At 35.6% G+C, this 24,599-nt stretch overlaps 1 protein-coding gene across 2 annotated transcripts; it reads left to right on the top strand.

Moving 5' to 3' along the window:
* On the top strand, nucleotides 1-24,599 carry ASB5 (ankyrin repeat and SOCS box containing 5). Of its 2 annotated transcripts, none has more exons than XM_009995955.1 (7): nucleotides 1-211; nucleotides 18,187-18,266; nucleotides 19,302-19,409; nucleotides 20,876-21,026; nucleotides 21,183-21,317; nucleotides 22,448-22,639; nucleotides 24,020-24,588. In XM_009995955.1, the coding sequence occupies exons 1-7, from the start codon at nucleotides 16-18 to the stop codon at nucleotides 24,145-24,147; spliced, it is 990 nt and encodes a 329-aa protein (XP_009994257.1). In that variant the 5' UTR covers nucleotides 1-15; the 3' UTR covers nucleotides 24,148-24,588. The 2 variants fall into 2 exon arrangements, with proteins under 2 accessions (XP_009994257.1, XP_009994258.1); XM_009995956.1 differs by lacking the exon at nucleotides 1-211 and adding an exon at nucleotides 9,857-10,122 and having other exon boundaries at nucleotides 24,020-24,599.

Below are 24,599 nucleotides of genomic sequence, written 5' to 3'. Positions count from 1 at the left end.
GATTTTGCTGCAGCAATGACTGTCATAGAAGAAAGTCGCCCTTTTGCCCAGCAGCTATCCAATGTGTACTTTACTATACTTTCACTTTTTTGTTTTAAGCTTTTTGTGAAGATCAGCCTTGCTATCCTTAGTCATTTCTACATTGTGAAAGGAAACCGTAAGGAAGCAGCAAGGATAGCTGCTGAATTTTATGGAGTTCCTCAAGGACAAGGTATATTTATACTTACTATCTTATGGCTACTGTTTGGGGTTTTTGTTGTTACTGTTTGAGGGTTTTTTCCAAGTAATTATTTATCTGCTAGCCTCATTTTTAATCAGTTTGTCAAATCGTATGTGTGAATGTTGGGGGTTTTTTCTGTAGTTCTGGCTGCATTTTTTTCAGAAAAATTATTTGAAGGAGTGTTAGGTTATTTAAGGTTGTTGGTTTATATTTTTATTTTTTAGGTTATTAAGTTCAGAATCAAAGTGAAGTACTACAGCCAATGTCCTGAGAGGCCTGTACTTAAGATGGCTATATTTAAGATTGCCAAATACTTTCCAAACTAAGACTATTTCCCCAATTGCTTCTAAGATTTCCCCGTTTACCCATTTGTGGTTGAAATTTTACATACTTGGCATGTGATTATTTTGTAACGCTTTAGTGAAACTAGTCCAAGTATTTATGAGAATTACTTCTTGATTAAGTTAAAATTTCCTTACAATAATTTCTTTGAGAAGATGTAGTCCTTCTGTACTTTGAATTAGTGTCTTGGCACGTATCAGGAAGCTTACTGTTTGTCAGGGTGAGCTTTAGGGCATCTGTATGGAAACCCATCAAATTTTACTGGGTTGAAAACTCTTGTGAAAATTCTTTTTTCTGTTTGCTCAAGCAGAACTTTGGCAGAGCTGAGCACTACTGTTCACCCAAGCTTAACTGTGGTGAGCCAGTACCATTTTCGTTCAGTTTTATTTCTGGATCACAGAACACAGAAAACTTCCTCTCCTCAATTGTGGTGCCCTAGTGCACGACTGAACCATGTTTTAGCTCAACTTGGGATCCCTCTTGCTTTGCTTGTCTTTGATTGTTGTTCCTTGTATTCTGGTATGGCATCAGGTTTGAGTTAGGTGATGGAACACAAAGACTTGTCTCACCTCTTATCACTTCCCCACTTGTCCCTAAGTACTGTGAACAAGAAGAAATAACCCAAATTAGATTCAAAGGGGAAAACTGGAGAGATGTGGACATGAACAGTTTAAAATGTAAAGAACTTTTCAGTTTTCAATGGTGGGACAAATGTTAAATGTGAAATATTTTTTTTCAAAATGTATATGAAGTTGCAAACCAGAGAGAGAGGCTTACACCTGAAGGCAGGAATTAGCTTGTTTTGCAGAAGACTTATTTGAGGTGGATTTATGTTAGATGTTCTCTGCACCATTTATGAGAAAGTTCTGAAACCCTGGGTCTTTACATGTAAGTATGTTAATCACATAATTGGAACTATTAATAATGTGTGTGAGTGTACATATACAGATAGATAGATATGTATGGAGGTGTGTGTATGTGTGTATTCATTACAGCAAGAGGGGAAGGACTGACTGTCTATTCCACTGGCAGAAATACAGTGAATGTGGCAGCCCTCAACTGAAATTGAGATTTATTTTTTTTTTGTCAAAAACTGTTGGCTAGTTCTAAGGCAGCTAGTTCTGGGAAGACCGACAATCTAACTAAGGAAGGGAAAGACTGGCAAGAACTAGAGGGAAAGGAGTAACATGTATCAGGTTGGAAGGTAAATAGTCTACAATGTTACCTGCTGCTGAATCCAGGAGGCTTTAATTTCGTCATTGGTAAAATGCCTGAACCATTGTATCTAAATAAACATATATTCAGTGTTCTTGTAGCTGACCCATACAAACAATGAAAATCTGTCACTCTTGCAGGTTACTATTTTGCTCAGGAAGCAGAGGATTATATTGATTTAAAGTCTTAAACATATGGTAGAGTTTCTGGTTTCTGATTGGTCTGCTAAAATAGTTAATACAACTGCTTTCTGCTTAAGCTGCACTTCTTAAACCTTGACTCACAGTGTTCACATCTCGATTTGCAATAGTACTAAGCACATGTTCAGCTAATATTACATAATCTTCAAATTCAGCTGCTTGTCATGATCAACAGGACACATCCTTGTTCTTTGGGATGCAAATAGGGTACCTCAAAATTACTGGTTTATCTCATATTTTCTATACCTTTGTTCTATGTTTGTAGGAGGGGGCATGTTACTGTCCCAGCTTATACCATGCTGCGGGGTTTGGTTTGTTTACATTTGTGAAATACACTACAGAGATAGCTCAGTAGAGTATACACTGCCATGTAACAAAATATCCTGTTTGCTACAGCTTGTAGTATTAAATGAGAAAATTAAATACTGAGTATCCTCCAATGTTGTCATCCTGTTCTGTGTCTTTCATTAAGCAATAGAGAAGCCTCAGGAAAAAAAAAAAAAAAAAAAAAAAAAAAAAAAAAAAAAAGCCCTAACAGAAAAGTACTTATCATTGCCTATTTCAAGTTTATAGTGTATCAGTAAGTAATTCTAATAAGAAGAAATGTTAGGTTTTCTTTTCTAGCATTAAGCTGGTTATGTACTCTTAAAATTATGTTAATGCTTGTATTTTCAGTTTGCTTGCAATGTGACAAAGCTACTTTTTGCTGTAAGGGCTTGGCTAGGATAGAGTGCTACAGTTTTGAAGAAGAGTCCTTGGAAGTAATGTGCCATTGCTACTAGGGACAGGCATTATTTCATGTTTACTGAATTGAGCTCTTGAGTTAAAATAAGCCTTTCTTTTATGGAGCTTGTATAATTGAGGACATTTTAGGTACTGAGCAGTAGTACTTCATGGAACTTATTTTATCAAGCTGAAGATATATAGGTCAGCACAGGATTTGAGGCTCTGGGATCACATATTTCATAGCTGACTTACTTTGTTTTGTGGCTTATTCTTTGCTGAATACAAGGAGACAGCTTTACCTGTGTCATCTGCCTACCGCGGTCTTATTGATATTAGTAGTGAAACAAGTCATATTTTGTTCCTTAATGTTGCAGGAATATTTTTTTCTCCAGTGCGGACACTCACCAATCAACTGTGTTAAATGTATTCTTTGGATTCCCATATGCATGTGAACAGCTGGATAGGGAGTGTCCCAATAATTAATTAGTAATTATTATACTCTGTATGTGGCATTGAAATATAACAAGCAGATCAGTGTTCAGCATTGGCTAAGACCAGAAAAGTGCATATAAAATCTCTACTAATTGTAAGTTGATTTGTTTATGCAGATGAAGTCTGAGTAAAATTTTTCTTGTGTGCTGTACTATAGCTGAAAGGCACCTTGAGAGGTAATTTGGACACTCTAGGATCAAATCTACATGAGTTAGCTGGCAAATGTTTGTCTAACCTGCTTTTTAAATCATTAAGAATAGTGATTTCTGCAATGTCCTTATGCTGTTCTCATTACTAGAATGCTTCCATCCCCCCCAAGACTTACCAAGATCTTTATTTCTGCAAACTAAATACGTAAAATATTATCAAGTTATTTGTAAGTTATTCTCCACATATGAAAAGCAATTCATTTAAAGACTATTATAATGCATCTGCCTTCTTCTGCTGGTTTTGTCTTCTAGAATGAAGTATTTCACCTAGTCTGTCCTTCTAAGTCTTGTTTTCTAGACCAAGAATTACTGTAGTTGCTCTCCTTTGGGCTTGTGCCAGTTCTTATACAGTTCATTGACATCTTTAATGATGTCTGATTCCCCATGTGAAACAGAGTGCTCCAGCTGATACTTTAGTAGTACAACCAGTGGAACTATTACTTCTGTAGAAGTGGAACAGTTATGTCATGTACCACATATATGATAGCCTATATAATACCTCCTGGAATTGTGTTGCTTGGGGTTTTTTTCATTTGTTTGTTTGTTTTTTTTCCTCCAACAGTAAAGAACTAAGGATATAATCTGTAGCCTACTATAAATCTCATGCTAAAACGGAGTTGCTGTACTATGCGTTTGCTTTTTCCTAATTGTAATACTTTGTACTGACCTTCAGCTAACTTCATGCTCTTGGTATCAGACAGTTTATTCATTTATTCAAGTCTGTTTGGAATTGTTTCTATCTGAGCAGTTGCAGCACCTGCAGTTGAGTGTCATGTACTTATTTTATAAAAATATTCTGTCATACACGATACTAAAAAACTGAGCAGCACCAAATCCAGGACAGGACTATGCAGTCTTTCATATTTGTTTAAAGTGGATTAAAAGCCCATGTCTTAATACACTGTCAGAATCTAATTATTTTTTCAGTGAAGTCAGTGGTATTGCTGCCATTAAAGAATTACATGAAAAAGGGATCCATTCTATTACAAAGGTCCCATTTACAGGATTATTTTTAACTTTGGCACTGGTTTTGTAAACACTCATATACACATACTTGCTCCATTGAACTGAAAGGAACTGACCAGTTTTTTCGAGCTAAATGCCTTGCAATCCTGGACTATAGCTGTATTTTAAATAGATTATGGTGCCTAGCTTTATCTATTTATTTATTTATTTATTTTTATTGTATTGAAGTGAACATGTATTTATTCATTATGATAGAAAATTTGCAAAAGTCAACTTTTTATTAAGTTCTTTCTTTATGGAAAAACTCATGTCATGTGTATCTTTATTCAACTTCGTAATTCTGTACCCCACAACCTGACCTACAGAAATGAACTTAATTGCAAATTAATTTGGGGTATAATTAGCTCCTTAGCAGGCTATCTGCAGTGACAGTGATCAGCACAGTAAGATTTGTTCTCTCGCTGTGTTTCCAGACCTATGAAGAGTTAATAACTCAGCCTTTTGTACAGCTGTTGCTGGATATGAACAGGAGGCTTTTTCTTTAATATCCTATTTTTAATTATTAATTATTTCAACTCTCTTTGCAAAAATTTGCACTATATACATAAATATACTACTTTAAATTAATATTTGAAAGTTATTTGAAGGCAGTATTTGAGTATAGCTTCTCAAAATATATTATACTGTTTTTGCAGAACTGGAGAAATGAATATTTTCTGATTTCTTCTAAGCTTAAAAATAAATTTAAAAAAAAAAAATAAATCTACTCTTGAACGAACATAGCAAGTTCTGAGCTACCTGTCTCTGCTGTGTCTGCCTGGGCCAGGCAGGGTAGGAATGCTCCTTACTCTAGTTATTCCTACTTACCCTAAATTAAGCCATCCATGAGACTATGGTAGTTCAAGACTGAAGGCCCCATCTTCTTTAATGATTGTAAGACTTGTAAACTCTGTGAAGCCTTATTTTTCTTTTACACAGGATGCTGCTTGGGTGAACCCAAGAAACTGGTCCATTAGATACAACTCATAAATAGGAAGTAATGCTGTTTCACTGTTAGAGATTTACTGTTTGGAAAGCTTGATTAGATTTTGAACTGTGGTGAATAATTAGAGCAAAGTTTTCCTATTTTATTCTAACAAGTTGCAATTGATATTGTCACTCAACAACAGTTGTTAGGTAGGGAAGATAGGCACGAGGCATTTTCTCAACTTGCATTCCACAGAGATCACAGTTCTATTAATAAAAGCCATATAAGACCTCTACTAGCTTCCTGGATACAATAGAGATTCATTTAGTAATGACAGGAATATTGTATGGCATACCTATTCACCATACCACTTGGTTTAAGGCACCACATTTAGCATTTGTTTTTCATATGCAGCATGTAAGCTAAAAGTGTAGAAATGCTTAAGATAGTGTTAATGTTCTTTTTTTGAAAGTTCAGAAGGGAGATTTTTTGATAGAGCTGATCACCTCCACTTATATGCTAGAAGGCTTTGCCTAGTATGACAAATAACTACCAAAGAAGAGTCATACGTCAAAATAAATTTCAATAAGACACTTACTTAGAATCAAGCGACACCACATATTAGCAAGATACCAGCACCTTTCTCCTCTGAAACATAAAGGGATGATGCAACGAGACTGGCATGGCCAGAGCCATGTTGTTGCTATTTGCAGCAACACAAACCAAGCACATCTGTTGTCAAGTACTGACTTTTTCCTCATCTTGAGGAAAATCTCTGAGGCTACAGAAACTTCTAATGAATATGTCTGCTGGAGCCTGTTAGCATACTTGCTTCCCTGAAAGAAATGGAGACATCCTACCATGTGGATTCCTTAGTGGTTGTTTTTTTTTACTCCTACCTGTATCTATACTTATCAGGACCTTCTTGAGAATAGCGTTGCCACACCCTGTATTTTATGATCAGTATTGTTTATCTCTGTATCCTTGAAATGTTACTTTTCTGAAGGTCAAACTTAACTTGTCATCAACCTGGGTCCTGTTGGCTTGCTTGATGTGCACAGTCGTAAGTTAAATCACTTAGAAATCCTCTTCATCAATCAATTTCTTTATTTTTCTGGATTAATAACCTTGTGCACCACAAATAAGTACAAAATGAAAAATTATGATTTCTGATGTAGCTCAAAACCTGGGTTTTTAAAGGTGCATGGAAATAAGACTGAAAGATAATCCTGGAGCATTTGGCCTGCAAGGCCTGAAGGAACAGTTGTTACAGAAAAGCCGTTAGAAACCTCCAGTACTGGACTGGGACAAGCTCAAACGTACCATCTGCACTGGTCCTTTCTGCAGCAGTGGGGCATAAGACAAGAGGGGAAGAAGACCAAAATAGCATAGCTCCCTGAAGGTGATGTTCCTTCCCTCAGCCATAGACCTGCTTATGGCCAGGGTTCTGCTATTCAAGCTCCTTTCTTGTAGGGGATGTTCTCAAACATTTGCAATGCAGGCAAGCAGTGAGTGAACTCCTGCCAGGGGTAGATGGTAATGGCTTTGGGGGAATGCATTACGTGCCTAAGCACTGACCTTTGTTCATGACTGCAGCAATACTGGCTGGTTGGTTATAAATCCACTGTGGCATGCTGCATCTGTTGCACTAGTGGATGTACTCTTTGGTATGTCTGGAGTCTTTTTGACAACGGATATGATCTCTCTCTTTATGATTCTTCTTTCACAGTAGTTGGCTGCAGATTCAATCTGTGGGGCTCTTTAACACTCCCATGCTGACTGCTGTTCTCAGGCCTTGTGTCTTCCTTCTCTGTAAATATCTGAAGCCCAGGCTTGCTTGGTAACTGATTTGGCTAGATTCACCAGCATGACTAGTGAAATGTGTTTTACTCTAGCCCATGTGTTAGCAAATACTCTGTACTACCACTGCCTGTCTGCATGAAGAGGTCTGGCAGGTACGCATTGAAAATCCACAAGCCAAGAAATGTAGTAAATGTATCATTGTTCCATATTGGACTTCTGTGGGGGACTTTACCTTATCAGAATTTCAAGTCTTTTCTCAATCTTTCATTCTAATTCCCAGCATCCAAGGATACAAGGTCTAACAACTAAAAATCTTCAGGAGAAGGGTAGTGTCTGCCCTGTCTTCTGGCTGCTTTTATGCAGATATCTGCATTACTTCCATGCATAATTATAATCTAAATAGGGTCCCTAATTGCTTGTTTGCCAAAGGAGGGAAAATAATGGCTAACTGTATTTTCTACATACTTGGATATCTACTTAGATTCCTGTTATAGGTTTTCCGGCAGATTTGAGTGTCTTCTATAGAGAAAAATCTCAAGAGCAGGTGGAAGTGACAGTTCTTAATCCACATTTTTACCTGTATGTTCATTCCCTATATGTATCAACATCTCAAGTAGTATTTTTAGTACATTTCCAGTTGATTTCTGATGTGGTCTAGCTTTCCCTTGAAACAACTCGTATTTATGTACATTTTTAATAGTACTTTTTAATGGCTTTTGCCTGGAGACTAAATGTTTATGCCTAGCAGAATTTAGTTAGAAGTTTTTTTCTACAGTCCTGAGTAGGATAAGCTTTGCCTTCTTCAAAGCATGAAAAAAAAATAGTGCATCTTTTTATAGATTGCATTCTTATGTCCTCCAAAGTATTCAAAGTAACTTAATAGTAATGAGTGGCAACTGTCTATGGAATAGAGACACTTTTCCTAGTACCCTTGCCTTGAAGATGGCAGATTTTTGGGGTAGGCTAACTTGCTTGGTAGCTCATTGCTTCCTCTGCAGTTCTTTGGACTGGTGCCCCTGGGGGTCTTCCTCTTTGAGGCCATGGGAGCTTTATGTGAATTGCTGGTTTCCTTGCTCCTGCAAGTCACACCTCTGAGACTACTAAGGGAGAATGAGGGCTGGAATATCTGTGGAAAGCAAGTTTCATTAACTACTTCCAAGCTTGTACCACTCCTCTAGAGGGATTCAGCTTCATTCTCAGCTGACATTCTCACCCACAAAACTCCTACAAAAACATGTAGGTCTTTTGTCTTCTGAGCCCTCTGTCAATCCCTGATGTGTGATACCAGATGCTTTGCTTGATCCCAATCCTCACCACCTTCTCCTTAAAGTCCTGGGATTTCATTCCAAATGAAGAGGAAGTGTAAAACTGAGATGAGCCTCAGAGCCATGACAAGTACAGAAATCTTCATGGGTTATTTCTCACCTGGAGAATAGCGCTGCCATCTGCCTAGCGCAGATACATGTATACATGTCCATAGTAAGCTTTCTTGTAAATTAATCTTCTAGTATTTATTCCCTTGAATAAAACACTACAATGTAACAAGTAATTCTAGGATTAAAATTATATATTTGTAATATGCCCTTTTATAATGAGTCCTTTTGCAAAAGCTCTGTGCAAGACTTACTTGAATCAGATTGCTGGATGTATAGAAGTGTTTATTTCAGTCTGTGAGCTATTCTGTTTCATTCATCTAGATAAGTATTGAAAACAACTTTCTGAAAGTAGCATGATGTCTGGGAAAGGGCAGTTTTGGTCTCTCTTGCGAAACTCGCAGTAGCCCATCTGCTCCTGTTCTGTACAGAGTGTACTGCCATTTCAGTAGGGCAGTTCTCATCTGCTGTAATTTCAAGGTGAAATTTACAGCTGCTGCTTCTTCTTCTTTCCCTTATCCTAACTAAGTATAATCTTGCCTCTGATATTACCTTTAAGAAAAACAAGAGGGGATATAGAAAATTGCATTAAGTACCTGTGCATAATTTTGAAATCTTAGGGATGAATTTTATGTTTGTTATTTTCTATCAGTGTGATACATAGTAACAAACAAACAAACAAAAAATTGCTTTTGGTTGGTTGCCCTCCTTTTTGTGGTTATTCTTTAAAAAAAAAATAAAAAAAAATTGATTTGTGCTTCTTCTGACCAGACTAAAGCCTTACTTTTACAATGGGATCCGATTTTAAAAATAACCAGTGAAATGTGGTTTTTTGCTTGTCAGACCATGCTTTTAATTATTCAAGATGCAGGTTCTAGCTGACATCTGTGGAAATCTTTGTTCCCCATTTAATGAAAACAAAACTAAACAGACCACAAAAAACCCAGAAGTGCTTCATAGTTTTATGGATTCTTCTGAATTCCAAAACATCTCTTTACTGCAAGTTACATGTGAGTGAAGCTGGATTCAGTAACATTGTTTCTATTATTGATAGAACTGCCATTGGGATAGAACAGTTTTAGTTTTCCTGTTTTAGGTTGCTTTTTATTCAAGCAACAAAGCATTGAATATTTAAGCTTTAAAAATCTTCTTCTGATTTTGTTAAGTGATTAAAAAATTAACACCTTTTTCCCATTTAAATAATGTAAATAGTTAAGACTCATGCTGTAGCTAAGCTGATTCTTTCTCTGTTTTAAAAATAGAAAATGCTCGAGCAGTCCTTCCCTTCCCCCACTATGTACTCACTGGTCCAAGCTAGTAAATGTTGCTGAATGGATTTCAGCGTTGTAGCCATTCTACAGTAAGTACGGAAAGATCCTTTGTGAAAAAGCCGAAGGAGGAAAAAAAAAAAAGTAGTAGAAAACTATTTCTGGATGTTCGTCAGACCAGACTACCTGCACCAATGACAGACAGACTTTCCTCGAGAAACAAATAATGTCAAACAACACTGCTGTTCAGAGGAGCCAGAATCTCCCCAAAAGACGCCTAGAAAGCATAGGGGAGTGTCCTGCGAAAAGAAAAGCTAGCTGGGGTATTCTGACCAGCCAAGGTTAGTATAGCAGCCATTTCAGAAACCGTGTACTGAAATATGCTAAGCTGACCCAATTTACGATGTTCTAGCTCTAAAATGCTTAGATTTTTTTTCTAGCTGTAAGATAAATGCATGCTTATGTTTGTGGCACTTCATTGTCTTGCATGGGTTAACAGAGGGCTGTTGAAGCTATTTTTGTTGTTTCTGCACACTTATCAGCTGATCTGAAATACCTTTTCATGTTTATCTGCCCTATTTGTTTTATGCAAGTGTTTAAGGCTTGACTTACCCTGACTTTTGCTGTCGTGTCACAAGGTAACTGGATACTGAAGGCTAATTGTTTACAACATGGAACTGGGTAATGAAAGGAGGGGGAAGAGTGAACTTTACATATAACTTTATATGTAAGGAGAAGCTTATAGGTAGATGAAATAGGAGCCAATGGAGGAACTACAGTTGACAGAATTATTGTGCTGTACTAAGACACTAAAGACAAAGATATAATTGTAGAGGTTTGCACAGAGAAGTACTTAAGAGGTATTTAAGTTGTTGGACACTGACATCTTCAGCAGTGAGGAAAAAACTATTATAAAATAAGTGATTTGGACTGCTATTGTCTGTGCTCTATTTTCGTAATTTTTTCATAATACAAGTATGTAAAAGGGAGCTTTGAGTAACTGGAAGAGTCTAATAGGAATTTTGTGAAAGATTGATCATAATTCTAATCAATATTGACTATAATAAGGCTTAGAGTGAAACAAAAAGAAAATAAGGAAATCCAACTTGCAATTCTTGATAATATAACAGATTACAAACTGGAGATAAGAAAGTAGTCAAGGAAAGGAGGAGACAGAAAAGAGTTTTGATATATTGTGCATAAAAATAATTATTCGTTTACCATGTAAAATGTAGCTGTATGTTACAGAAATCAGAGTTATTCTTAAAATACCTTTGCTAATTTCTAGTACTTAGAATTAAGCAATATTCAAGAATTTAAGCAACAGCTAATTATAGCTTTCTAAGTAACTGTTTCAATGTAATGGCACTGTAAGGTTATGTTTATTAATCAGTTTTAAAATGCAGTGTATCTTTTAGCCTCATATTGTTCACTCATTGGGCTAAGTTTTCCTGATCTAAAGTAATTTTATTTATGAACATGTCAGCTAGTTATGTTAGCAGTTCCCAAAAAACTAGGACATTATCCCTTAAACTGGAAAGAAATTTTACAAAAGTTTATCAGTGCTAGCACTAGCCACTCCTTGATATGGTTCAGAGTTAGACTCTTTCGCCATTTTTCTAAAAAAATAAACAAGATTTGGAAATTTTTAAAATCACAGTAAAATATAGAAAGTAAATTTTTCTGAAAAATCCATCTTAACATAATCCAGCTACTTACAGCTTCTTTGTGATTGCTGAACTTGGACTATATATTTATTAATAGACATCTTGAATTACTGAGACACTTGTGTTGACATCTGTTTGTTGCAGTTCACTTGAATAACAGGTTTATCTAATATAAAATCTGAAGGAGGCTCTTTTCTTCCCTCTCTGTTCCCATCCCTGGAAGTATCCAAACCTGACTTGTTCTTCAGGCATACTTCCAGAGCAAAGGAAGAGAAAGTAATATTGCAATGCAGTATGTAATTAAACATGCAGCTTGGAAAATGGACTAAAAGTGATGCAGAGGATGGAATATGTCATGCTAAGATTTGGTAGAAGGGTGAAAGTGTGGAGTCAGGCTAGGAAAAGGCCTTCAGCCTACTGGCTTGGGAGTCCAGACAAGGCTATTTTACTAAAAATCTCGTGGATGTAGAAAAATCAGCACACTCGGCACAGCTTTGCTGCCCATGTGGGTACTGCCTTTAAGGCTAGAGTTTAGGTCATGTGTTGCATTCACTCTCTGGCAGGCTAAGAAAATATGGAAAGTTCTGAGAACAGCTTGGGGAAGATTACTTGTAGTTTGGATTAAGACTGAGACTGCATTTGAGAGGCAAAATTATTCCAGGCCGAAGTTCTCCAGAGTCTGAACTCAGCTCAGAATGTCCTTTTATCTTTTCCATCACCTTGTCACCTCCATCACCTAGTTGTGAAGGCCACTGAAAACCCTTGCTTTGTTTTAGTGACTTGCCCAAGGAAATAGTAGCAGCCTGAGAGTGCTACCATCTGCTCCACATACTCCAATCAAATCTTATGTGGGTCTTAACAGATGACTGAATGTAAAGGTTGATGTGATTTTATACCTTGGTGCTCTAGGTATGGCACACAGAGTTTGTGAGCTACATTCAGCTAGAAAAATACCCAACTAATTGTTGATCCTTGAAGAAAAAAGAAAAAGCAAACTGTCCCTGAGCAATGGAGAGGAGAGTTGTGCTGAGCTTTAATGGAATGGGAGAAGGGGCCTGACACACATCATCTTGTGTGTGCAAGACCCAACACAAGGTCAGCAGCAGCAACTGCCGCTGCCACCACTGTCACCATTACCTTCATGTAGCATGATGTCGCCCCTGTTGGGAGCCCAGTGAGGTATGGTTCGATATTGCAGTTGCGTTTTTTTAGGTTTTTCAATACAGTTTAGTGGCTCATGTTTCTATGTGAAAAGGATATTAAATTGCAATGCTGAAGAACTCATGACTTAGGAATTGTTAAAAGTAAGGTTGTCTGTGCCGCACTGGTTTGACCCTCTAATGCATTGTAAACCTATATTTGACAATGTAGTCTCATGCTGTACTTTTCCACAAAGTCCTTGCTTCCCTTGATGTGCAAGATGGATGATGTTCTGAGAATGCATTAGGTTTACAGTCAGAAAAAATACACCCTGTGTTTTCCTGATGTTGCAAAGACTAGTAGTGAATGGAAGGATAATGTCCCTAAAAATAAATTCTGTTCTTGTCTTTGGTGTGGCATTTACATGTTTTAAGACCAACCCTCTAACCTGAAAGTTTCTTGGCTGATCATGGTTATTATTATCTAAGGCTGAAATTTCAGAAGCTCTAAGCTCTCATAACCATAATTAAACTATGCTTTCAGTGTACACTCTAGTGCACAAGTACTCTGGAGAAACAAAGAAATTATATTGGTTTTACAATCTAAGCATGAAAACTCTTTGTCTTTTAGCTCCTTAGTGATTAAAATAGTATGAATGAATGACACAATGAAGATAGACTCAGCAAGGGTTTTGAAGTATTCTTTTTTTTTTTTTTATTGGGAGAATACCATGAAAAAGGAAATATAAAATTAACAATGTTATACTCAGTTTCTAGTGTGGATAGCATGTCTTAAAGAATGTGAGGTCTTAATAGAGGTGGGGATACATAAAATGTGAATACTAACACATTCATTGAATGCAATACTGGAATGACAAAACTAATGTGGGGTCACGTAATGTGGATGCATCATAAAGAGAACTGTGTGGGGAAAAAAAATAGTTTTGTATAGTTTTCAAGAGTAGGAAATGGTTGGCATTTGCATTTGGAGTGAAATACCGAAATTTTCAGTCTGTATAATGATAAACACTGGAAAGAATATTGGTTTGAACCAATCAAGGTTTCATTTTTTCTATGCATATGTTTATATATTTATGTGCATATATATTTATATACTTTTATATGAAACAAAGATTATTTTAAATATTGAAATAGAATATTTAAATGCCACTTGAGCTACATCTTCTCTCTCAGATGTATTTTAATAATCTCTAAGCTATATTCTGATTATTTTGGAGTTCTTCAGTGTTGACTGATAGAATTTCATTTTGTAAAAAGAAGTGGCTTCTGGTTTGCTGGCCATATCTAATCACAGTTAAGCACCACAGATGCATTTCTTAACTTTTAAGTCCTTGGCTTAGTATTTTCAATAATTTTTTTAACATTAAATATCAGTTAAGTAGTTTATACACTTCTTTGTCCTGCAAGGGCTTTAGACAAGTGGGTAGTTTTACAGTGCTGCAATAAAAATCTGTTAGACCTTAATTACATATACAAAATGTCAGACAGTTTAAACAACTGAAGTGAGCCTGTTGATCCTTGGGACTACAATGCTACAGTTTTTCTGTTATAGTTTTTGAACCCATCTTTTGCTTCAGTTGCCACAAACTGAACTACTCAGAATACATCTTAAGGAATAAAAGGTCACAGCAATGAGCTTAATAGATAGCATTTGTTAGTTTTGCAGAAATACATTTTAACCACAATATTTCCAAATAGTCCATGTTTCTCATCTCCCAGTAGTGAACTGTGGCAGGCCTGTATTTTCAGTTCTTCTCCATTGATCCTGCTTCTTCTGAGGACTGGGACACCATCTGTTTACCCTTAGAGCAGTATTTTTCTGAAGTGCTGAGCCCTGGCATAAATCTTCTCCCAGTGCCATTGGTGAGAAGATGTCCATTCAATTCCAGTCCTCCTTGATTTACTTTTCAATGTACCTTTTGCACTGTTTTGTTTTGCTTTTAAGAGTACAGACATTTTTAGAAATAGAAACAAAAAGATGGGATGACTGAAGTTAATGACTTATACGAAAATGTTTTTACTTGGTTTGTTAATACTATGATGATCATAAGTGCAGGAATGACTCACAGGTAGTTGCAGGTAGATATAGGGTGAAGTCTGTAGGAAAACTTGAAGAAGATAATATTAACTTAGAAACTGACCAAATTCAGCACAGCAAATACCCATTTTGGGTTTTTTTCACTGCTGAGAATAGTTATCAAAACCCTAATGTATCAACCAAAGAATTGTTTAGAAGATAATTGAGGCAATAGTGAACAGCTACAAGAAAAACATAGTTCGCTGTATGGCCTAAATAGCATTTTAAGGATTTTCAGAACATCTTTGCTTATTTCTTTTCTAAGTATGTAAATAGTAAAATAACATATGTAAATACTAAATAGTAAAGTAACTATGTAAATAGTAAAATAAGATATGACCATTTGGCAGTGCTTCCCTTACAAATGCATGTACTAATGCTAATATTTGGGGATACAAACCTATGTGCCTCACTGCATAATGTTAAAAAGGAGTTTTTAGTGCAGTTCTTAATCAGCTCAAGGTTCTCGTGATTTCACTGTGAGTTTCTCTTGCATTCACATTCCAGTTAATCTGTCTTGGAAAGCAAATGCACAGGTCCTGGCATTTTGAAAAGTTGTTATGTTGAAAAAATAATACGAAAAATTAACAAAAACGGCCAATGTCCTTCAGCATATGAAAATAAACTGGCAACTTGTAAACACTCATCTCTTCAAAGCTGCATTTACTGAAGGGTGAAAGTTCGTATTACATTGAGCTGCTCATCTTCTTCCAAACATAGCTGCAGGCCCAACTAGCAAAAACAGTTTGGGTTTTTTTTATTATTTCTATTTTTTATTTTCCAGATTGAAAGAAATGAGTAAGATTTATAATTACAATTGTCTGGAAGTGCCATGGGGAGATGGAGATTTAGGTATTGTATGATACTTTGTAATTTTTTTTAAACTTGTCCTGTTAATACAGTGAATATATTTATTCCTTCTTGTTAGTGTTTACAAAGCAATGTAGGCTGTCCTTCCTGGTAAACTATACACCAGAGAAGTTGGAACTAATGTGGCTTCTAAATATAGTCAGAGATACTTTGTATTCAGCATCTGTCAGAGAAGACATCAGTAGGGAATTAATGCATTAACAGTTTTGAAATAGACTATGTTTGCTAATACTGCCATTACAGACAACAATGAATGAAAAGCTGCCCTCATTTACTTTCTTGCTAATGCTTTCTAAGTGAGAGTCATAGCAAGTTTGTAGATTAGCAAAAGGCAACAATAAAAAAAAACAAACACATTTTATGTTTATGAAACATTTATTTTGAGCATATTCTTGCTCCTCATCATTTAATGATGAATTATTATGTTTATCAAGAATTCAATGGGAATGTGGAAGGTTTTTTCTAGACTTGGTTTTCACAAAATATTTCTGCAGTATTTTGCTTATAGATGTTATTTCTAGTAGAGATGATCAAGCGTCTTGTATTTAATGGATTTAGCAGAAACAGCTAGCTGCTGGATGTCTTTACATGAAGATATGAATATAAGGTGGGCCTAGGTGTAAAACAGAATTTACAGTAAGATCTGGCATCATTTGATTCTAGGGAAGGTTAAGGAGAGAAAAGTGGAAAAAATGTTGCTTTCAGATCCTACTAGTGTCTTTGTTCTGATTCAGAATTCTTATATACAGCTACAAAAATATCCCAAGTGTGAGTTCATTTAATGCGCATTAAAACTTCATGACACATAAAATTGTATTAGATGTATTTCTATATAATAGGTAAGTTGTTTTTTTTTTTTTTTTGTCTTTTATTTTTTTTTTCCCCTCCTTTTAATTTAGGAGTAGGTTAAACTGTCAAGACAGAGAAGTTTTTATCTGTAGAGAAAGGGAGACAAAATTTCAGCACCTCTAACCACAGCTTTAAAATCTTTGCAGCTGCCAGCAGAAGAACTTAATGGATATAATTAATTTGAATTAGAACAGCTTAAGTGCTGGTTCAGATACTATTACAGAAAGCACTGGTCAAAATTCTCATGGTGATTGCATACTTCTGGCCTACAGTAGGATAAATGTATCCGAGTTTATTTAGATGACAGAGCAAATACTGGTGTTTTTCAAAATCAGGTTACTTTCATATTTCTGGCCTCAGCTTTTGTCATATAATTCCCCTTAAAATCCCAATCACCTTGTGTATGGGGTTTTTTTAGCTGTTATTCTGACTAGCAATAAGAATTGCAAAATATTACATTTAATAAACCTTAAGTAAAAAGTATACATGTGTGCATGTACATGCAGATGCTTAGTGCAAATAATTCTGAAAGTATATTGGAAACTGGATCTTGCCTATGGTTCATCAACTCCCACAGATGAAGGAGTGCAAGGAGCTTCACAAATATGGGATACTCTGTCATAATAGAAATCTCCATGCATTTTTAAGATTAGGTTTACAAAGCTTTAGTCTCCTGTTTTTTTCAGTGTCTGTGATCATCTTTATAAAGACTTCTGATAATTAAAATACTGAGCTGTGCTTTTGTTTTGCTAAGCTTTTGACCTCAATAGCATCCAGTAGTGCTGAGTTCCTCAATGTAGTTCTATATTCTGTGAGAAGATACAGTCTTACCTCTGAGGAAGTTTTAGTTTCATTCACTAGCGCCTCTAGGAAAATGGAGGTTTTATCTCAATTTCCATTATTGTGCACTATTTATTATGTTTACGCATTGGAGATTCATCTGCCATCTCTCAAAACTTAATTTGCAAAATTCATACAATAAATTGGTATCCACTATGCCTGCAATCCTGTCTGGCCAGGAGCAACCAGTCCATGGCCAGCCTTCCAAGAGGAAAGAGCAGCTTCCAGGGGCCACAGGATGACTCTGGGTTCTCTGTTGGTAGTTAAGGAGGGTAATGTGTGTGAAGACCAGGTTTTGTTTGGTTTCTTTTTTTCCCTTTCTTATTCAGGTGTGATAAATAAATGAAAATAAATGCCAAACCATTATATATTAAGCATATTTAACTGGTTTTATTCCTAACAGCCTGTTAGAATAAGAACTTAATATTGTATTTCTACTATAGCAATTTTTTGTGTGTGATTTTCACAGTATTTCTGTCCTTGCTCTAGTGTAGTAGTTGCAGACCAATCTCATAACAAGGATTTCTGTATTGATTTTCATGTACATCATCTTTTTAAGGATTTTTTCAGGAAGGTTTATGTCTGTTTTAAGTTCAAATATCAATTTGCTGAAGTCTGTACATTTCTATATAAATAAATAGTGCAAAAGTAAAAGTGGGAGATATAGCAATTCATTAATTTATTAAATCAGGTTACTAGAGTAAATATATCAATATTCTGTTCTCTCTACCACATAATAATTTATTAGAGATGTTTACAGTTAATAATAGAGCAGTATTTATTGACTAGGAACTGATCATTTAAAATACAGTTTAAAAAGCATAAATTAATTTCATAGGACAGTTGGCTTCATTCTGTGCATTATACTTTCTGTTTTGCTCTATGCATTCCAAAATCCTTCTAACTCATATGGTTTACTCAATAAATGTTGTTATTACATAGGTTCTTGGGCAGATCGCTCACCTCTGCATGAGGCAGCCAGTCAAGGACGTCTTCTTTCTCTAAAGACTTTATTGTCACAGGTGAAGGCTGTGTTCTTAAAATTCCTTTAATTGTGAATGTTACTTAAATTATTGGCATAGATTATTAATCCAGTTTTAGTATGCATTGCTTTGCTTTTTTCACTTTAATTTTTCAGAGCAATACATGCTTAGAGGTTGTTTTTATATGATGAGATATAAGTTAATATTTAAAATACTTCATCTGTAGGTTTTAAAACTTACACCCCCCGCCCCCAATTTTTATATCAGTCTTTCCCTCTGTAATCCTCTGCTTTAAGTCCTCAGGTAAATAGATCTAATCAGTCAGATACTTCTTGAGGGGAAGAATCACTGAAAGACTGAGCTTTTTGCCTAGCTGTGATTTAAAAAAATATGTATTTTTTAATAGCAAAGGGAGATGGTAAACTGATAGATTTTAGTATTACAGTATTCTCATATTACCTACTACAATACTGAAAAATACTATATATACTCACTGTTTGGTGAGTGCCAATAGATGCAACTATTAATTCCTAATAAACAACATCTACTGCAGAAAAATTCAATGGCTTGATGATTTTATCAATACAGGAAGTGTTTTTCCTTGCTAAAATTCATGGCTTAGATATTTCCAACCTTATGTCAGAGAATAATAGAATCACAGGATAGTCTAGACTCAGGCTTGTTGAGTTTTAAAGATCACCAGGAATGGAAATGCAGCAACCTCTCTGCACCTGTTCCAGGGTTTCACTGTCTCTACAGTGCATTTTTTTTGCATATAACTAATTGGAATTTACAATGTTCTGACTTGTGTTTGTTGCCTTTTGTTCTATCACTGTGCATCTCAGCAGTCTGTTTCCATCTTCTTTATACTTCCTTTTTCTGATTTAAAAAAACTAGAAATGACAATTTGTAGTCTGCATTGATATACATTGATTGCAGATTCTTTTTATGCTCAGTTTTTTTTTTATTGTAAGTAGAGTTTTAAGCCTATTTATATCATTTGAACAGCAGTGTGAGAAAATTACTCCAGACAGCTTTTGTATTACCTTTATATGCCATTCATGTCTTTTTTAGGGGTACAATGTAGACACACTAACAATTGACCAAGTAACTCCACTTCATGAAGCCTGCTTAGGAGATCATGTAGGATGTGCCAGAATCCTTCTTGAAGCAGGAGCAAATGTAAGAGTGTTTCCTTTTTTCAATATTTCTCTCTACTCATGTTATCGATTGTGTTGATCTCATTTTAATTACCATAAGCTACCATCTGAAAGCTAGCAAAGGAAAGAGGTGAGTCAAAGAAACATCATTAGAGACATGTTAGGTTACAAGAAGAAAACCCACAACAACAACCAACCAAACCACATAATGATATGTGTATGAATAGATATCAAACAGAAGAACACTAACAGGGAAGTAAGATATATGGGAGCTGGGCAGACACTGAGACAGATTAATGAATTGGAGAGAATATGCTAGCAGTATGTCACCAACCTTATTTCCTCTCTGAATTTTATTACATTATTTCTGTTCTAAAATATGGAAGGTGTCCTTCTCCTTTACGGGTTTCCTCTTGCTTTGAGTGGCTTGCAGGAGACTGTTCTTTATACCTCCAGAATGTCTTCTTGTCACACTGTACCTGTGTGCTCTTCAGATTCTTCGGTCTGAGTACAACTAAGCACTGGCTCTCTTTTTTTTCTCCTGACACAGGTTGGAGTTATCTGTTATCCCAAAACAAAAATGGGACTTTACAGACCACTTTCACTATGATTTCTGCTGACATAAGGTTTAAATGTATGGTTTCTCAAATCTCTAATCTTTGTGATGGAAATATTTATTGTTCTCACAATTCAGTTTTGAGAACCATGTAGAATATGTCTATGTTATTGCAGACAAAGAAAAAAATACATAGATATTTCCAAAAACAATTTATTTCCACATCCGTTAGCACAAGCATTCTAAAGATACAAAACTGTAGATAATATAGACAAAACTATAAAAACAAATTTCATTTTCCTATCTGAATTTTTTTAGTACTTTTACTTGTTTTGATGGGCTTGAGGGCAAGCATGGAAGAGGGTAGGCCAGAGTCCTGGAAGGAGTCCCTTTTGTGATACCTGTGCTGCTTGGTTTAGTATTATTAGGCCTTACAAATTTCCTAGTTTCTTACTTCATTCTATCACACTGGGAATATTAGCTTTGTCTCCATCATGAGAAATATCACTCCAACCTGGAGATTAAAATCACAAAAGAAAATGGCACATAATCCTCACATTTAATATGGAGTTTGCATTCGTGACAGCGCTGCAGAGAGAAGGTCCCCATTATCCCATTACTACACAGATTTTCTGTAGCAATTACACAAGCTAAACGCAATGACTTTTGAAAATTATTTGCTGCCCAGATGTTAATGTGTGCTCTTTAGTATTACAGGTGTATTTTGGTTTATTCAACATAGCTTAACAAGAATAATAGTAAACTAATTTCAACTGAGGAGTGTGATGAGAGTAACACAGGGACTGATTAGTTAAGCTGTATTATTAAAACCAGTAAATTTTTTGGTTTTGCAATGCAGTTTCTTACCATATCCTGTTAAAAAAATTGTATTTCTTTTGGTTCTTTTCTTAAATAGATCTTATATGTTCTAGGTAAATGCTACAACAATTGATGGAGTGACACCGTTATTTAATGCATGTTCAAGAGGCAGTGCAGCATGTGCAGAGCTCCTGTTAGAGTATGGTGCCAAAGCTCAGTGGGAATCCTGTCTTCCATCACCAACTCATGAAGCAGCCAGCAGAGGTAAGAAATTACCTGCTGAGAAAACTTGGAGCAGTTGATGACTGCGTAAGAATGTTAAGAATAAGATGACAATAAGACTGTTAAGAAATGTGTCTAGTTTTGCCTATTAGACATTTACTGAAGTCAAGCAAACTCTGTCATTCTTTGTACTGACAGGTCACAGTGAATGTCTGGAGGTACTGATATCCTGGGGTATAGATGTTGATCAAGATCTTCCTCATTTAGGAACACCTCTCTATGTAGCGTGTGTTTCACAGCAGATTCATTGTATTCGAAAGCTTCTTTATGCAGGTATGTCATGATTTAACTTGTAAAATAAGCATCCTCTACTCACCTTTGAAGTGAGATGTGCTCAATCAGTGAAACTAGAACTCTTGCTTGCAGGGCTCTACTTCTAAATTCATTCATGTTTTCTTGTAATAACTTACTTCATCTTTCTTTTTTTTGTGGCATAGCAAGCATATGAGGGAAAAAGGAAGCAAGACCAATAATGGAAATTTTTAGCACCTACTACAGCTTGGTAGATACTCATTTTCTGTAGGGGAAAAAGGTTAAAAATCAGCTTTGAGGAAGTAGTTTTCTATAGTAATCATTCAGCTTTCAACTGAACTTTTTTAGCAATGCCATGCCATCCTTTTTCATTCTTCAGCATGCTGTGATCAATCATTTTAGAAAGCATAGAGGCTGAGTTGCAGGGAGAAGTAAGGTAAAAGGCGTTTGATCCTAATTTTCACTTTATTTAATCAATGGGAAAGAGATACTGGAGGCCCACTGTGTTTCAGCACAAGTCCAGGGACACAATCAACATAGCTAAAGGATCATTTGCTGTATTTCAGGTAGTGACATACAGGGCTTGTGTGTCCTGCAGCACAATGAATGGAAATGACTAATTACAGACTTGCCATCATTGCACTGGAATTGTTTTTCTAGTAACTTGCAGGTTATTTAGAACTGAAGGGAAGCAGTTAAATAGTTTCTCATTAAGTCAGTCTCCTTGTATGATTAACTGTCCTATGTCATGAGTTTTATGTTTAAGAACTGCAGAAGAACAATTAGCATATTTTAAGATTCCAATACAACCATACATTAAAAACAGTAACAGAAGGGCATATTCTGCATTCTTTGGTACAACGATGCTTACATGACCTAATTTGACCTTTCTTTCGTTTTATAATTATTTTCCTTTAGAGTTTAGTTGTGCTTATGTAATAAAAACTAGGATAAGTGTATGGATTAAAAAAAACCCAAAACACTAATATGAATAGGTGTAGTGCTACACAATAAAATCAGTGAAGTGGCTAAATTCACTGTCATATTCTAGGACAGTGTTGTTGGTTTGTTTGTTTGTTTAGTAATATAATCTTTACTCAATTACAGTTTTAATTAATTTCTTCTTCTATCTCTGTGCATCTACCTGCCAGGTGCCAATGTGCAGAAAGGAAAGCATTTGGAAACTCCACTCCATGCTGCTGCCCAGCATTCTAGTACAGAGATTGTAAACTTACTCCTTGAATTTGGGGCAGACATAAATGCCAAAAATACAGATTTTCAGAGGCCTGTTGATCTAGCTGCTCCAAGTAGTTTAGTGGAGAGAATGCTGCTCCTTCATGAAGGTAAGTTTTATATGTGTGTTTTTTCAACCATAACTTGTATTCTTAAAAAAAACAAAAACAACAGAGCCCCTCAAAAAGAAACTCCCATCAACCCAAACAATCCATGTTATAGAAACTAAAATTGTGCTTTATGAAATGAAGATGTTAACATTCAAGTAAACTCCTTTCTAAGTATAAAAACACCCAGTAATACTTAGTCTCAGGCCAGAACCTGTTGACCAAGCAGCATCTGAATTTATACAAGTTGAAAAAGTATTATCTTATGTTCATTGGAATTAGACATTAAAACTACATTTTATTGGCTGTTACAGACCTTATTAAAAAGAAACAGAATATTTCAATGTCAGATTAAAAATATATTTAGTTTTGACCAGATGTCCCAGTATTAAAGAAAAAAAAAAGCATATAAAGCAATTTATTTTGATTGTAGGCAAAAAAGTATATTAAGTTTCATGTTTTAAATTTTCTTTACTGAACTGTAAGCTCCTGAGAAGTAGGATGCAACGCTTAGGAGTTCCTTAAAATTCTTAAAGGTCTGTTGCCTTAGAAAGAGAGAGAATATCCCAAAAGGAACAGGATTTGTTCAGACTGACCTATGTACAGTGTAAAAAGAAATCACAAGACAAGGTAGGAAATAAGAAGAAAAGTATTGCAATAACCCAAGTACATCTCTTTAAAGTTGAACTGACAAGTTGCGTTGATTAATGTTTTCCTCCAGAAAACATCTCTGTAGTCTGAATGCTGTTTAAAAACCCCTCTAAAAACAGTTGGTTATCACAAAATTACCAAGGCTAGCAGGATTTCTGAAAGCCACAGCAAAGATGTAAAAAAAATAATAAAATTGGTTTGAATGAAACATATATAGTTTTATTTCCCAGAGAAACACAGATAAGCAATCTGTTCATTTTGAGGGACTGGGGGGGGCAGGGCTTGGGGGGAAAACTAAGACCACTACATATGGTCCAGGATCTGCAGGTATTTTGCTTGCTCATTCTTGTTGCAGTGAGGCATTGGAAGTGCAGCTTGTAGTGCCTCAGTACATATTTCATCTGTCCTATGAATACAAAAAACACCAAAACAACAGTTTTTGAAGCTGTTGACATCAGGTAATTTATGGGAGCAGGTTTTGCATTTAAAAACAGAAATTCCTTGCTGACCTCACCTTGTTTTTTTGAGTATTTCTCTGATTATTAATAAGGTTTCAGCAGCCCCAGTCTCTATCTTTGAGGGCAAAAAGGCAATGAAGGAAAAGGAAGGAAGGAAAAGGACAAATTTGCAAAATGTGAACTTTTTAGGAATCCTGTTATTGTACAAGACTTTTGTAAAACAAAATACTGGCTTAAGTTGTACAATTAAAACTCCATTCTTTTTTGTTTGCAGCCACGCCACCTTCTCTTTGTCAGCTCTGCCGACTATGTATCCGAAATTACATAGGAAGAGCTAGACTGCATCTTGTCCCACAACTCCAGCTGCCAACAATACTGAAGAATTTCTTACAGTATAGATAACTTAGTAATTAACCTTTAGAAACTTGACTAACAAGTACTTCTCCTTCTGTTTATTGTACGTTTTATTTAAAGAACTGCTGGGCGGAAAAAAAAAAAAAAGCCTTTTGCATATTACTTAAAAAAAATAAATCTTTGACACCTGGTGTTGGTATAGAGTAATAATTGGGAGCCATTCAGCAACTGGTACCAAGGTCCTAATATGGCTGAATTGAATAAGTGTGCTGATATTCTGGGAAATGATTGTGTAGCTTTAGTGTAACACTTACTGAATAGCTTTAGTGCTGTTAATTGTAATTGTATTTATACTCTTAAATTCTGTTTGACACACAGAGAGGTTCTTCATTATTATTTGTTAAGTTTGTCCATTTGAAGTAATTATTTTATGTGTCTTTAAATTTCTATTGCTTGTGTACCTAAAAGTACTTGGCGATAGGTACACTATATACCTTGAT

This window comes from Chaetura pelagica, unplaced genomic scaffold (genome assembly GCF_000747805.2).
Source record: "Chaetura pelagica isolate M959 unplaced genomic scaffold, ChaPel_1.0 scaffold142, whole genome shotgun sequence".
Taxonomy (NCBI): domain Eukaryota; kingdom Metazoa; phylum Chordata; class Aves; order Apodiformes; family Apodidae; genus Chaetura; species Chaetura pelagica.
This window is presented reverse-complemented; position numbering and strand designations above follow the sequence as displayed.

What these genes read in the sequence shown, in the direction of transcription:
- ASB5 (XM_009995955.1), top strand. Translation starts at nt 16, where the DNA reads ATGACTGTCATAGAAGAAAGTCGCCCTTTTGCCCAGCAGCTATCCAAT. An exon ending in TCATGAAGCAGCCAGCAGAG is followed by an intron (nt 21,027 to 21,182) that starts GTAAGAAATTAC and finishes TTGTACTGACAG; the next exon opens with GTCACAGTGAATGTCTGGAG. An exon ending in AATGCTGCTCCTTCATGAAG is followed by an intron (nt 22,640 to 24,019) that starts GTAAGTTTTATA and finishes TTTTGTTTGCAG; the next exon opens with CCACGCCACCTTCTCTTTGT.